General features: G+C 42.7%; 1 protein-coding gene across 3 annotated transcripts; it reads right to left on the bottom strand.

Annotated features, from left to right (window-relative positions):
- Positions 1-112: 112 nt before the first annotated feature.
- gzf1 (GDNF-inducible zinc finger protein 1) lies at positions 113-6565 on the bottom strand. Of its 3 annotated transcripts, none has more exons than XM_082504821.1 (8): positions 6547-6565; positions 4603-5606; positions 4281-4464; positions 3984-4150; positions 3439-3533; positions 1995-2162; positions 1717-1874; positions 113-1492 (listed from the first exon to the last, which is right to left on the bottom strand). In XM_082504821.1, the coding sequence occupies exons 2-8, from the start codon at positions 5589-5591 to the stop codon at positions 716-718; spliced, it is 2538 nt and encodes an 845-aa protein (XP_082360947.1). In that variant the 5' UTR covers positions 5592-5606; positions 6547-6565; the 3' UTR covers positions 113-715. The 3 variants fall into 3 exon arrangements, with proteins under 3 accessions (XP_082360947.1, XP_082360946.1, XP_082360945.1); XM_082504820.1 differs by lacking the exon at positions 6547-6565 and adding an exon at positions 6449-6540; XM_082504819.1 differs by lacking the exon at positions 6547-6565 and adding an exon at positions 6122-6432.
- Positions 6566-16592: the final 10027 nt, after the last annotated feature.

Here is a 16592-nt window from a genome sequence, read left to right as displayed (position 1 = left end):
TCTGTTGTAAAAGGCTGATGTCGTCAGGCAGGCAAGTGGACACCGAACTTTGTGAATGCGATAACTCGAGATCAAGGCAACGTAGGATTTTCAAAATAACACCAAAAGTGTATCTAATAAAATCTCAGACCGGTTTTATTCTCAGTGACCTCAGGGTCAGAGGTTAAGTTTTCTGAAAATTTTGTGAATGCGATAACAAGAAGGTGACATATTTTTGAAATTGATGCCTTAGCTGTGCGTACTAGGAGGCTGAGGGACAATTTCAAACAGAGACAAGTGCCAGGATTTTGAAGGACTTAAGCAATTTTGTTCACAGTTAGATTAAATGATCAAAAGTTCGTTGCTGCTGTTTCACAGCTGCAGTATTTTATATGCAGAGCGTTTCTCTGTAATTAATACAAAAGTGTTGTAAAATATTCTAAACCATGCTTTTGAACATGTGTAATTGATTACAATCTTCACTTCATTTGTATTCACTGGGGTTTGTGTCAGATTAAACTTTAGCTTCACCTCTGTAACAGTGTGATATTGAAATGCCAAACAAAAAGTGCTAACGCTATTCCTGAAACACCAGAACTCAGATAATTATAATAGTGAAAAACTCAAAGAATACACATAAGGTAGCATGATTTGATTTGAGACAGCTAAAAACTCCCCAAAGCCAGTAAAATAAGCTATTTACATTCACCCCCTACACACATCTTATTTTGAGGTCTCAGTTTAGTCCTTTCTTGTTCTTCACTTTGGATACTGGCTGTTTTCTCCCACAATCATTCTCACCAATAACCACAGTCTGAATGTTGGGGTCCGGAGGTTCAGTATCTGAAGCGGCTTTAGAGTCTGAAACTGGAGCCAAAATAGTTTGCGAAGCTGCAGCTTCCAGTACAGATGATGTCGAAACTCCTGGGATCTGTGAGACTGATGCTAAAAACCCCTCAGAAACTGGAACTGAGAGAGTGGATACAGACAGAGAAGTAGAGGGCGCTTCAGAGGACAAGGGGACAGAGTGAGCCATGGACACTGGTAGAGGGAAGGGAACAGGGATGGCTGACCCATCTAAAGAAATGACACTGGTCCCTGTATTGTCAGTGGCTACGATGGGCTGGATCTGAGTCCCTGGTGTGACATCCGTGTGGATAACGGTGATCCCGCCGATAGTGCTGTGGCTGACCAGAGCGATGGCTCCGTGACTGGTCAGCCACTCAGCAGGAACACTGACTGGCTCAGATGGAATCACAATGGAGTCGGTGTGGGTTTTACCACCAGCATCAGGAGCATCGCCAGCATCAGGAGCATCGCCAGCATCAGGAGCATCGCCAGCATCAGGAGCATCGCCAGCAGCAATTGTAGCACTTTTCCTGGGCGTGCTCTTATGCTCTCCTGGTCCTGCTTCTTCTGTCTTTATCTTAGTAGGAGATCTGGGCTTCTTTTCCTCCACATTTCCCTCCAGCACCACCAGGTATGTCTTCCACGGAGCATCTGAGTCATGAATCTGAAGGTCAAAGAATCCGATGTTATTTCTGCAGCAGTCAGTGCAGGCTTCTTTCTTTTTTCTGTTTTTTAAGATCTACAATCACTATACAAAAAAATCCAAAAATCATCAGCTTATGTGTCTTTTTTTCTAAATACGGGAACTTCAGCTCCTGCCACAATACAAGTTAAACAAACTCTGTACCCGTGTAGGTGAAACTACTTTTTCTAAGAAGTATTGCTCACCGTAGTGTGCCTGCGTAGGGTGGACTTGTCTGTAAATGTGCGTTTGCAGAGGCCGCACATGTAGGGCTTCTCTCCTGTGTGAATACGCTGATGCCTCTGCAGTGCGTTGAGCTGAGTGAACTGTTTGTCACAGTCTTTACAGCTGTACGGACGCTCGCCTGACAACCACCAAAGAAACAAGAAAATATCAAAAAATATTGAGGAAGAGATTAATGAAAAATCACCTATAAATTCAATGTAATATAACTATTAAATGAAAAACGACATCTACATTTCACCTGTATGTATTTTTAAATGCTGGTGGAGAGAGTTCCTCTGAGCGAAGCCTCTACCGCAAGTTTCACACTTATATGGTCTGGAGCCTGTGTGGATGTTTGAGTGGTGTCTCAGGTATTCTTTAGATGCAAAGCTTTTCCCACAGGCTTCGCACATGAATGGCTTCTCTCCTAACACGAGAGAACAAAAAGTTATGGTCTTGTATGTGTAGATAGTTTTGTTTTTAGTGTGCTCACACTTCAGGACTTTTTCTTTAAGAAATACCGTTTGTGGAGATAGACCAAAAAAATAATCTCCAATGAGCTTTAAGGGAGAAACTATAGGCGCAGAGGATAAAAACTGTAACACATCCCAACGAAGCATCCTCGGGTGATTAGCTGTTTCAAGATATTTTAATGAGGGTATTTTTTAAAAACCTAACACTTCATGAATCAGAAAACAGCCATTAATGCTAATGCCAGGTGCTGCTAATCAAATGTACTTAATTCGCTGATCATCCGCAAGCGTGAGCACGTCTATAAAAGCAGATGTTTTGGTAGTTTGCTGGTCTGGATGTGCAAACAAACTGAACTCAAACTCAAATCGTGCAATGCTCAGATGCAATGCAAAAAACCCAGGATGTTAAATTTTAAAGTTTATTGGGCACTACGAGGAAAAAAAAAAGAACAGGACAGCACAACTTAGGTTTGGAAAGTTGGATCTTACCAAACCACGAGACTTTTGGGACAATTTCCTTTGGACAGACCAGGTGACAAATTGAGATATTTGGCCATAATGCACAGTGGCACATTTGGCAAAAAACAAACAAACAATACTGACTTTCCAGCCCGATGGTGGAGGAGTGATGTTTTGCAATCACAGGACCTTGACAACTTGCAGTCATTCAGTTGACCTCCTCTGTATGCCAAAGTATTCTAGAGTCAAATGTGAGGCCATCTGTCTGACAGATAACAGCTGGCTGAAAATGGGTCATGCAGGACAGGATAACGATGCCAGGCACAGCAGCAAATCTCCAACAGAATGACTTTAAATTAAAAGAATCAAGTTGCTGCAATGGCCCCAAGTCCAGACCTCAACCTGACGCAAATGCTGTGGTAGGAGTGTACAAGAGCTGTGCATAAATAAATGCCAGCAAATTTCAATGAACTGAAACAACACTGCAAAGAAGAGAGGGCCAAATGAAAGACAGATAAAGCCACGCAGAGCTCAATTCCTTCAAGGTATTGCCGCTAAAGATGGCTTACAAGCTACTCAATCATGGGGTGTATTTAGTTTTTAACATACTGCATAAAGTCATGTGAAAACTTTCTTTTTCTTTTCTTCCCACAGGTCTGTAATGCCAAAAATGACCAAAGCACAGAAATGTAAAGAAATGACAAGATGAAACATGCTCTTGATGACAATGCTCAAATCTGATTAGTTATTAATGTTCAATTATGGTTTTACCTGTGTGCGATCTCTTATGGTAGGCCAGCATGTGCTTCTGAGTGAACCGTGCATCACACTCATCACATGCAAATGGCTTCTCTCCTGTGTGAGTCCTACACATGTGTAAACACACAGGTTTAAACCTCATCATCTGCTTACACATACACTACATAAACATGTAGGATGCACCAAACACACAGAACTGCCATTAAAAAAAACAGTCCAGTTGTTCTTTGACGGTAAAGTAACATAGGAGGCTCTCGTGCCTGATCTCCAATTGATGGCAGCACCTTCAGCCTGATATTCCAGCTGTTTCTGGTGAAAGTAGTCTATATATAAAGATGCCTGGTCTGAGCTATTAATTTAGCATACTGTTCTCCAGGAAGGCTGAAGGTGATGCATTTCATGACTAAGTAGCGGGATGCTAATATCAAAGGATTCACTATAAAGAGAATAACTCAAATGACCCCCTTAATACTCTCCCAAGATTAAAAGCTTTCGGTCAATTTCTTGCTTTTGCAGGCCCACCCCTACCCCGAGGCTTTATTTAACCACCTCCGTACCTGCGGTGCATCTTGAGGGCAGAGTTCTGGGTAAATCTGGCCCTGCAGTCAGTACACTCATAGGGTTTTGTGCCTGTGTGTGTCCTCTCGTGCAACAACAGGGCAGTTTTGGAGCTGAGTGATTTCCCGCAGTCAGGACAGATGTGTCGCAGATTGCGTTCATGCACCTAAGCAGCCGCGACAGAAACTCCACATAAAAAAATGTGACTCTCACAGAAATTGGATTATTACAAATTTAATACTTTTTATCATTAAAATAACATTAATATGGCTGTTAGAAATTCTACCGGTCCTCACCTGTCTTTGATGGCGGACGACATCCTTCTTTCGCTTAAAGGTCTTGTTGCAGGATTCGCAGACAAAGAGCCTCTCGTTACTGTGAACGTGCTTTTCGTGGATCTTCAGATTGCTGCGGTTTGCAAAGGTCTGCGAGCAGGTCTCACAGCGATAAACCACATCTGCTTTCACGCCATGGTACGTACTCACCAAGACACCAACAAGTTGCAGCATTATTTAAAAATATATACCATGTACATTATGATATAATGCACATACTGTACTGTACGTTGCAGTGCATAATTCCAGCTATATTAGAGCTAAAGCATTATTATCATGTTACCTGATATGCTTTAAGTAGCTCTTCTCATAGTGGAAAGTCCGCTGGCACTTGTTGCACTGGAACTGGGCCTTGGATGATTGTTTTAAAGTCTGCTTGGATTGTTCCTCCTCATCCTCCTCCTCCTCTCCGGGTGGTAAAAACAACGGGTCTTCAGAATCCTTACTCTGCGCATCGTCCTCACATTCCCAGTCATCCCCATCAGAGGCAGGGTCTCCCAGTGAACACTCGTCTTCTTTGGCTTTTTCTTTCTCTGGCTCAGCTTTATCTTCAGTCCTGCTCCCATCCTCCTCTCCATCTTTATCAATAGTTTGATTTTTGATGTTTAAAGGCACTATTTTAGTACAAACGCCTCTCTGTTGCACCTTACTGCCAGACGGTTTCACCTGTAGCTTTCTTCCCCGCCTTTTTTCATCCCTCACTGTTTTCTTTGCCTTGAATCTTTTTGAAGTGACTTCTGTCACCAGCCTATGTGGAGACAGCTGCCGCTTAACCAGCAAGCTTCTACGATGCCTCTTCCCGTTTGCCCTTTCTTCCTTTTGAGCACCATGCACATCATCTGGAGCCACAACTTTTGAGCTTTTCTTTGTGGGCTTTTGTATCATTTCTGCGCTTATGGCTTCGCCGCAAACCTTCAGCAGATCATCACAGTCCAAAAACTCTGCCGCTGCTTGAACACTACCTATCTTGTCTCTGGCAACTTCAACTTTACCGGTGTACACAAATTCCAGAAATGCAGAGAAATCCTCCGAGTGCATATTTGAGAGAGACAGTTTATCACGAGATGCGTCCGGAGACAGCAGAATTTTCTTGAAGTAGCCACTGGATGCAGCAAGCATCACCTGGTGGGCATGAAACTCCTCCACATCTCCCTCATAGTCCACCTGCACGGTGACGTCACTCAGCTGACCTTGCAGCCTCAGGTCATGCAGAGAAGCCAGAATGTGCTCATGATGCGAGCCTGAGGTAAGCTGGACCGCTTTGCTCCCCATAGTTCACTCGGGCACCTGAGAAAAACATGAGCTGTAATTGGCTGGGTTTGTTACTCAGCACTGACATTTGTGTATGTGCTATGAAAAGACTATACCGGCTTAAATCTACATTAGCTTGAGCCATCGTTAGAAGAGGCTAACTTTACAGCAGTTAAAGTGACATTTAGTCTATTAGGAAATGAGATGAACACAATAATAGGGAATTGGCAGTTAATAATTAACTAGAGGGCAGTAAATGCTCAGCGAGTTCCTTAAAATGACCCCGATGTCAGAAAAACTTACATATAATTACTTAAAGTGGTTTAAATGTAACACGTTTGTGGTTTTGTCTCGATACCACTCACTGACAGCAAATGCTAACAGCAGCGTCACATGCACTGTGGCAAACAAGCTAGGTTAGCTACAAAAAAATTAGCACTTCGTATGTAACTAATGTGTGTTTCTTTGGTAACACAACATCGTAGCACGACACGCTGCACGCAGTGTAGCAGCCAGCAATATACACAGCGAAACGAAGCAAGTTTTCTTACCGTAAACTCGGTAAAATGGCAGCCCTTCAGAAATGCTCTACTCGGCGGAGAGCACTTCCTGGAACAAGTCACTCACGAAAACGGCACTTGTCTCTTTACTTTGCCGACATCCGGTGCCGTTTAGACTGATTTGGGATCAGTCTTTATTTTGCAGTCGTGTTTAAAATCGTAATTTGCTGAGTACAGCTGCTGTTTCTGGGTCGTTTTGTGTCGGGTTATTGACTATAAGCGCAGGACCTTATCTAAAACTAGACGGTGTTCGAACGTTTGTTCACCCGTGACTACTGTTGTGCTAATTTAGCTAGATAGCACTTTATATCGGTTTACCTTTGCGCCAAAATACTGTCCATTTGCTTAATCAATAGGATACTGCAGTCTTCATGCTACTGCAACTGCCTTTATTTTGTGTGAAATAAACTGCTTACAGAACAATGACAGCCAAGTCCCCGTGTTACCGTAACTCTTAATCGCTATAGAAGATAATGCTTATGAAAACATTACTCCTAGCACCCACATGGTGGCAGCATGGCACAGTAGGACAGCAACGCGCTATACACCGCTTGTGTTGGGTTAAAAAACACTTTGTGTTTATGCATTATGTACAGTCTGCAGTCTTTTAGGGCTGGACAGTTTTCAGGAGTGCCTGTAATTTATAATGTAGCTCGCTTTCTGGTCGCTAGTATCACGTGGCAGCCTTCTTTGATGTCAAATAATTTCCCTGTATAATATCATGGACTGTATATAGTGTAATAGTTTAGTGCTGCAGAGGGAATACCAGTACCGAGGTAAAACAGGCCAGCATGCTGAAGGACTTAAGCTAATTCATTTACAGTCAGACCAAACATATATCATCTGCAGGGTTGCAAAATGCTGCCATTCCAAAGGTGTATGGAAACCTACTTGAGGATTCACTGGGGTGCTGTTCTGCAGCTGCCAAGGTTTTTTTTTTCCTTCCAGAGGAAATCCATTACATTTGTCTTAATGAATTCTGCAAGCTAGCAATCTCTCTGTTCCGGTGACTCATGCTGCTCTCTGTGTGCAGCGCTGTGGAGGCTTTAGCTCTGACCTGGAACACTGTGTTCACCTGGTCCTGGTTGCTTTCCTACTATATATACTATATTCTACAGATCGCCGTTTTCATACAACAGGTCCTTACAATACACAAAACATCTGCATTTGTGATAATCTGCAACTGCAGGCTGATGGGAATTAAAGGTATTTGCATAGATATTAATATTGTGTAAAGTATTAGCAGGGGGGGGGAGAGAGAGTTTAATGAGAAACTGATTACTTTGTGGAAAATAATGAGAAGACATATATGCATTTTACACTTTGAGCTTGCGAGCACATTTGTTGTTTAAGGCTTATCTAAATGAAGGTTTCAGTCAGCCTAGAAGACCTATATAAATGTTTTCTGTTTATAGAAGCCGCTTTACAAAAATGATAAAAGAATAGCTTAAGCAATCGTGGTGGTTATGTCTAAGTCGCACTATCATTGTTCCTGTGTAGCACAGTAAAGAGTTAAGCAGATTCTGGTTTGTGGTATAGTCAAGGGTAAATATGAAGGGCACTTCAGTATTTGTGGTTTATGATGTGACAGGAGGCTTTGTCAGAATGAAGACTGGGTAGAAAAATAGATGAACTGTTTCTACATGTCATCAGTGGTTGACATCTGTAATCAAGAGGATGAACACATGCTGCATCGCTGAAATAACAAAAGGTCAAACAGTCATTGCAAAAACAAGACTATCTGATCTACTTTCAGCTGATACTGGTTGACTTTTTACTCCAGTGCAGTTTGTGTTATTCAGTCAAGGTGTCAGATGTTGCTAGACTATGGCATGCCTAGTAGCCAGGGGTTCTTCCAGTAACGAATTAAATTCCCACATTAGGTTGCCAGAGAAGAAGGTGACGTGCAAAAGCCTGCTGAAAGGTGATGGGCTCAGCAAACAAAACACTGCGCCGACTTTTGGGCTGTGTTTGTTCTGCTATGGGCAGACTCCTCCACACGACTGAAAATACCAGTGCTGACATTCCACAGCGCACAAACAACACGACAAAATGTGCACTGTGTGAGTGAAAAAGCAAAAGTGAGAGCCAAGGCAGATTTAATTTGAGGCTACAGAGTGCGCACACACTGTAAAAAAAAAAGAAAAGAAAAAACACAACAGTAGAATTCAGGGAGTTGGATTGTGATGGTTATGTTTGGGCTAGGCTTGTGTGCTGGACTGTACAAACACTTTAATTTGGATGCTGTGAAGGGTAAGCCAGTTTGTGTCCTTGCAGGACCTCTGCAGATCTTTAGTGGGGTTTGTTGACTCAGAATCCCAGCACATGAATTGAACCAGTGATGGTAAACAGCCGAACATTACATGGAAGTGCGGACAGTGGTGGTCCAAGAATAACCGCAGAATTCTTTTTGTGCTTGCCCATATTTACCACAAAGCTGATGCCAGACCAACACAAACCGGTCCAACTCAGTATTCTGTGGTGTCTTTCCCTTCCCCTCCAGTCAGTGAACTCTGCAAACTAAAAACATACTTCTTTAATTAAGATACCAATGCTTTTTTGTCAATGGCTTGTTCCTACTTTGTGCACTTTCTTGATTTTATGAAAATTTGCAGAGCTGTTTCACTTGTTTTAGTAAATGAGCGCAACTCTTCCACCGGCAGTTATGTAAGTAAGAATCTGGTCAGGATTCAAATACTGTACATGTTTGTGCAGTCGTGTCAAGGCCAAGGTTGCTTTGCCAGGATACACACAGCAGTCCAGGCCTGTCTATGGTACTCTCGTCTAACACTTCAACCCAACACCCTTCTCCTTTTTCCCTTTTCTTTTCCTTTTTTTGACTGGCTGGACGCCAGACCACATTTAGCTAGTCCAGAATATCACTGGAACCTCTAAAACCACAATGTATCATCAAGACATATGAGACCAATGATTCACAAAAATTGCAGAAGACTGTCCATGCCATAATGAGGAAATGTGATACTTTTTGTTTTTGTTTTTTTGGTCATGAGTGCTGAGACTTAAGGTTTATGTAGAAGGCCAGATAGGCTCATACGATAGCAAAAAAATGCTCATTCCTTAGTCATACTCGTACCGTGGCTCCAGGCATGGCATTGTCTATAGTATGAGGATCTCAAATGTGTTTGATGGCTTTCAGTAAAATTGGCACAGATATCCATTGTGCCCAGCCGATGAATCCACTCTTAATACCATCCAAACTTAGGTAGGTTTAATAGTAGATTTTTAGCCAATAGGAGATTAATATACTGCCAGACTGTTAGTGCTAGCTACCTATACACATTACAGGGGATTTATAATTCTGTGTTAATCTGCATAATAACCCTTTTGAAACCCTATGCTGTAACATGCATAGCCTGACTGCAGTAACTACATCACCATCACTGCGCAGACAGTGGCTTCAGTCATTTGCTACATTGTATTACAATTAAATATTGCACGTGTTCTGGGGTTTATTGTTATTTATTTATTACGTGTTAAGGTATTTAAGTCTATTTAGCATTTGTTGCCAGATGCTTGACAAGTTAACATCAGCCAGCAAAATAACAGTAATCCTTTTGCAATTGTCTGATAAGCGCAGTACTTCTTCAGTTTGTGACAAAAGTTACCTGTCAAAATTTACAAACTAATCAAGTAAGTATGCTCTTGTACATAGTGTACTACATGAAAAAAAATTAAACCCTGCTCATCATTTAGGGGCACATTACCATGCCAGCGTTTAGCCATATCCAATCCCTCAATAAGCAACAACCGTAGCTGTGGGCTGTTGTAGGTTCGTTCCAAGATCCTCAATGCGGTGTACTGTAACAAACAACGTTAAATACAGCGCAAAAGGAATCGTGCCTGTCCTCTCCCATTCAAATAGGCTCCATTTCACCAAACAGAGATGTTTTTCTTCTTGCGCCTGCCTGGTTTGGAAAATACTTTCCTTTCATTGATGAAAAGATATACAGCATTCAGAGATGAAATTACTTTCCAAATGGCCTCTGACTCACCATCTCTATTCCCAGTACTCTCTCAGCTCCCCCCTCCTCACCCACTCTCCACCTTACTTGTCCTTGTGAATGTTCTATCTATTGTAACTGTATACAGCACTTAGCACTTCAGACGGCAGACAAACCAGCTCAAGGACAACTGCCCACTCTTACGATGTTCATAAATAGACTATTTGCCCAGGCTTACCAATCACGTTACCCACAGAGCCTGTGTGGGTGCTTGTGGACATTGTGTAGCTTGTACCGAAATAGACCTCCGCTGCTGCGTGAGGGTGCAATCAGGCCTTCAGCTTGCAGTGTGAGAGACCAGTTTGCACAGAAAAAAGCTTTGTTGTGTCGTTGAAAATTAACAATAATGACTCACACAGTCTATCCCTTTTATAATGTGCGATTTTATTATCCGTTTGCGATCTGCGGCACCTCAAAACAGGTGCTATCACCTCCGCAGAATTTTTTCCAGAATGCAACACTCCCCGACTGTGTGGGCCACAACCGTCAGCACATTCCTGGAGAGCTGGATCCCCAGAAGCAACAATTCCTCCTTCCTCTCTTCCCTCCCTTCCTTCCTGCCGCCCTGGTGTCTTCTACTTTGCTTCCATGGATTGCATCACTCGTCTGCCTCCTGGCCTCCTCTGCTCAGACCCTTTAATCACATATGGCACGCACACAAGTAAATGTGTGCGTGGCACAGACACACACACACAAATGTGAACACACAAACTGTGGGCAGAAGGAACCCTCGTCAGTCCTCATACTGGTTTTGAGGCTTCAGTTGGAATTTTATGGTTGGTTTGAGCAGAGGATTCTGGAGGTTTTCCAGCTGCCGTGCAAAGTCTCCTCTCCCCGCTTTCGCTCCCTCCATCTCTTTGTTCCTTTCCTTCAGCTTTCCTCTCTTTTTCTTTTCCTCCCCTCTTTCCTCTCCCCACCCTCCCAGCTTTACCCACTCGCCCTCAAGGTCAGAAATATCCTGTGGTTTCGGTTTGATCCCCTTGGATATGCTTTTGCTCTCTCCCTCTCTCTGCCTTTTCCTTCTTTTTTGTCTTGCTTGTGCGCACTCTCACACATGCACACACGCACACTTACTGTAAGCATACTGCATTTCTCTAAGCATTCCCATGCAGGAAACACATGTTGGGATAAGCACTGGCAGTTCTGTGTGCCTTGCAACACACACAGTCCATCTCATCAGGGGTCAGCAGGCTATCCGGCATGTAACGTTCAGGAAGGAAACAATGTCGTAGTCTCCTATTGCTCCGGGCTGAAGTATTTGCCACCGAAGACCTTATCCATATTAAATCTGTTGATTCATTGACAGTGAAATAATGAGCAATCCTCAACTTCCTCACATGAAGCCACGGTCAGTGTACTGCTCCAGCCCCAGCCAGGTTAACCCTGCTCTTCTGGGTTCACCTATTCTCTGAGTTGTGCAACATGGCAAAAGTCCAGCACTTGTGAAATAACAAGGGCCTTGGCTGACTGAAAGAACGGCAGTTCAAACAGTCATCGTATCCGCCAGTTAATGGAGGAAAACAGTCTTGCCCAATTAACCTGATCCCAAGTCTCTCGTGTGTACGCCTCAGTCGTAGTTCCACAAATGTTCAGCTAACGGTTTTCTACCAGAAAAGGATGAGATCATGTCCATAAATCCTTCCTCTTCTTTGTTAAAGTTATTTTTTAAATTCAAAAACAGTCCTCCAACTTTGAAGTTAAATGCTGAACCCAGCCGCCAACAGTTTTCAGTTAAGAGTGACGTAGATCACCTACATTTTTATGGAACTTGTATTCATCCAATGATTTTCAAAGTCAACATGACATATAGTTAAAAGATAGTGGAAAATTAAAACAATTGTGTACTTTGTGCAAAATGATAGCAGCCCTTGCAGATCCAGTTTGTTGAAGTAATCTGAAGACGATTCACGTCAGACTTCCTAAATCACTGTTAAATAGGGTTAAAAAGCAGTGAGGGTGATAGTTTTTCAGTCCACAGGCTATGATTGTCCATGTGGGAACTTTGTTATTTTTTACTTGGCTTTCCTTTGTTTTCTCTTCTATTTCTGCTTTTGTATTTAGGCACTACAGGTTAGCATAGGGCAGCAAAACCTGCTTGGTTATGTTGTAGATAAAGATTTCAAAACTTGAATCCTGCACACTGAAAATGTTCTCAACACAAGGACACCTTGTGTTCTCCAGCTAAAGGGACAGTTTGTGAGGCCTTGGGAAACGGATATTGTTTTGGACTCCTTCAGCATCTTTTCATGTCTTCTACATTCTGACTCATCATGACCACTTTGCGCATACTTGTGCCTCCTTGCGTGCTGGACGATCTGTGTCTGTCCCTGAGCTGAGTCTACTACAGTACTTGCCGGGACAGGAGCTTTGAAAGGCATTGTTGTTTCAGACTGATGCTTTAACAGTGAAGAGGGGAGACTCTCCCAGTAAAATAAACCACAAATACTTTTCGGGAAACGCTGCACCCTGCTGCTCAGTTTCAGCTTGTTGACACAACTGCTCGGGGCAGATTGTTTTTCAAATATGCAACCGGTCGTCAAATATACAGTGTCAAATTAATTTCAGGGTAACCTCCGAAAGATCTCTGTTCACAATATTAAATTTGTCCATTTTCTTTGGGTGGCTTCCCAGAAGCAGGCGAGACCACAGACACGAAAACCTATGTGAGATGACGCCCAACCATACGGCCAAACTGTCCAATCTATAGTGTGCATGCAGACGTACACTACTGTGGCAAGGCTGATTTAAAAATCATTTCCTTTGTAGCTTGTTAGTTCCTCATAACCTCTTGTTATAAGTATACTGTTACCACATGCTCTTTGTTGTTTTCTACATGAATCAGGCTTTAGTGAGAGGATGGTTTCATTAAAGTGAAACAGTATCTTATACTGAATATTTACTGAAAAATTCCCAAACACCCAGGCTGTTAAAGTGAGATTTCGAATGCTGACCTATTCCCTTTTGACTCTTTGCGGATCACCACGAAATCCCGATAATCCCAAGGAACACAGCTTTGCTTTAAGAGCCACCATTTTCTTTCAGTATGAACCCTTTTATCCCTCCACATCCTTTTGAAAATGTCCAAAAATGGAGAGGAGAGAGGAAAAAGAGGCACGAGGGGGGGAGGGAAGGGATCTGACAGGCTGTTCCAGCAACGAGACCCATGACTGACACATTTACTGTGGAACAGGACAAGTATATGAATGTGTGAGCGAGACAGAGAAAGACACACATGCACAGAAACTGAAATGTTAGCAGATAGTATCTCTTTTTGTCAGCTGAGTGTGGTCACAAGACCAAAGCTCCACTTCACTAATTTCATTCCCTCCTGGCTGGGTAGGAATTCTGCAGAGACATCTCAGCAGGACCTTTTTTCTGTTTCCTTTAAATCCTCACTACAGACACAGATTTGTCACTTTTTTTTCCAAAATAAGATCTCATTTGATCTCCTGCCATCTAAATGGCCTTCCGTCTGAGGCAACTGTCACTGTTTATCCACATTATGAAGATAACGGGGCCATCTTCTGTGGTTTGGGGGTGTCAGATGAGTTGAGTGTGGAGGAGCTTGTCAGAGGAGAGGAGAATGATTCATTGTGTTGCTCTATAATTGAGTGATCCAGCATTCATCGTGGGCATGATGGTGAGATCATCCCTCACTATTAGACGTGCAGGATTCGGTGCAGAACTGCAGGACAGCAGCTTTGAGAACAGAAAGGACTGTTCTGCTGGTTCTGCCTGTCTTTCCTCCAAAGTGCAAACTGTTAATGCTCTTCTCTGTTGCGTTAGGCCTTCATTTATTTCACTACAGTGCAAAAGCCATTAGAAGCAATTTAAGCATACCAGTGAAATGTTTCCCATCTTGAATCCATGTTGCATTCAGGGACATGCAGACATTTAGGATTAGCCTTTTTGGAAATATTCGTCTGGCATCTCGGTTTGGTTTGTAACCAAAATAGAAGTCTCCACACCTTGACTGTGCACATCAGCTGTCCAAAAATGAACCCCTTTGAAAGAGATTTGAAATCATACACATTACATATCTAAAGAGGTACTTGCAAAGTTTAGGGAATTTTATGAGGGAAAGTATGAATCCAGCTGCAAAGACGCTGTATTTCCAACCAAACAGACCCTTGTTTCCGATGCAGGTTCAATCTTATTAATTTGTAGTATTAACTCACATTAAGACTACACATTAATTGTAATAATTTAATAAGGAAGGGTTAGGAACCCTTTCTAACCCTAACACCTAACCTTTAGGATTAGGATTAGGGGTTAGGGTTAGGAAGTGTTAAACCACAACAGTCTTTGCGATCTCACCAGTCTCATTTGTTAGAGTGGACAGGACTGAAGAAAATATGGAGGTGTTTTTCCAATATGATTAGGATGAGATATTTTATTGTTATTTTCCAGAATAGCTGAAGTGGGGTAAACTTTAATGTTCTATGCTTCAAGGAAAAAGGACGTGCTTTTTATTCCATTTATTGACAAATTCAGCACTAAATTAGCCAAGTTCACCCATACAAATGAAGCAGTTGTGTCGCTAATCTCATCTGCACTTTACTTATGCAAACAGCTACAAGCGAAGACTTCAACATAGTTTAATTACAATGCAACATATGCATAGTTATTCCTTTTTTGTCTTTTTGACAAGTAATAGCGCACATTCTAAACAAAAACATAGTTTTTGTTTAGAAATTTGACCGTGGGGTTATTTTGGTTCCATTTTGATCAAATATGAACCCGGTATAAAGCTATCCTGTGTGACAGTGAGGGTGCAGGCAAACCATTTTTAGCAAAGCGAGTGCAGAGAGGTGTTGGCAAGGTCCTTTGTGAGAGATAGAAAGTAAGAGAGGGTGCTTGACCTCCCTTAAGAAGCCATCTGTATAGTGTGCTCACAGCACAGTTCAGTACAGGCTGTCCTGAATGTTAACAGCGCAACACTGGTACTTTCTGAGATTCATAGATTAGCTGCCCACACTTAGATAATAACTGCTTTTACTGCTTGTTGATATTTTGTGGATCATGTGAGATTTGCCTTCATCTCTGTCCTTTGCCTCGTTTTGCAAAAAAATGTCTTTCGCCGAGATGATAAAGTTGGAGACTGTTGACGTAACCAACAGTTACACTTCATTAGTTGATACGGTGCTATCATGCCACTGTGCATACAAGTGTGTGTGTGTTTGTGTGTTTGTAGAGCAGTGGCAGGAGGAGTGTGTGGAGGTCACCTTGACTTTGCCACTGCAGAGCATATCAGTAAGTTAGAGAAGGCAATCTTTTTCACATTTGTCTAGCGAGTCTCACATCGAAGCACAAAGAAGCAATTTACCTTCTCAGCACTGCACAAAGTAAATACACGAGCTGCAGTCATAACCTCGCCTCCTCCTTCTCCCGCCTTCGCCCCGCTCGGCGTGCACGAGTGATAAAACGCACAGGGAGGAAACAGAGACTGCTAGGTACACAGGTAAATGGACAAAATGATCCAGTTTGCCTCATTAGAGAAAAAACATTATGTTCCCGGGTACACTAGCGCACCAAGGTTGTCATGGAAACCAAGCAGCTTTGTCACAGAGTGTTTCCGTGGGGTTCTTGTCTGTCTGTCTCTCCACATTTGCTCTTCATCAGGGACACTCAGATCACTGATATTCTACACCACAAGGCTATGACTCATACACATCATCTTTGCATCTGGAACAAAAAGGGGTGGGGGAAAAACAATACACACACACACACACACACACACACACACACACACACACTAGATAGGCCAGGCAACACATACGTACTTACACTCCTACATCCACTGCAAATCTGTGTTAATTATATGCATATATTATATGCATACTTGCACAGAATAATCTTCCGTTTTTCACCAACTACAGAACGTGCATGACACTTTTAAGGTGCCTTTTTCAGACCATGACAGATGTGCACCGCACTGAGTAGTCCTCCTTTCTGAGTGGTTATGTTGGCGCCTGCCTTTGTGATCTGACTGGTTCACCTCATTATATATCAGGTAGATTATGGGCTTTAATCGGCCTTTAGTCTGTCCGATCAGCTGATGTGCTCAGTGCGTTTCCTGCTTATCTAGGCCACCAGATGTCAAAATCGGGGGCCTTATGGAAAACCAGAGCAGCATCCCGAGTACCAGGAGAGAGAGAGAGAGAAGAGATGACTGATGTGGAAGGGAATGCCAAACTTTGTAACGGGAACCAAATCTGCAGAGGGAGTTTTGAGAGATACATGTGTTTGCCAGAGATTTTTCAGGTGCACCAGGTGATTTTCATTTGAGTTGAAGATAGCAAGGCCAGTGCAAGACACACACACACAAGTACACATGCACACCCTGGGGTGCAAGGTAGAACAAAGTGATGAGTGACCCACTGTCTCATCGCTCTCCTGCCATTGCCTACAGCTGTTTCATCAAAGTCTCACTTCTGGCA

This window comes from Aulonocara stuartgranti (assembly GCF_965226115.1).
Source record: "Aulonocara stuartgranti genome assembly, chromosome: 15".
Taxonomy (NCBI): Eukaryota; Metazoa; Chordata; class Actinopteri; order Cichliformes; family Cichlidae; genus Aulonocara; species Aulonocara stuartgranti.
This window is presented reverse-complemented; position numbering and strand designations above follow the sequence as displayed.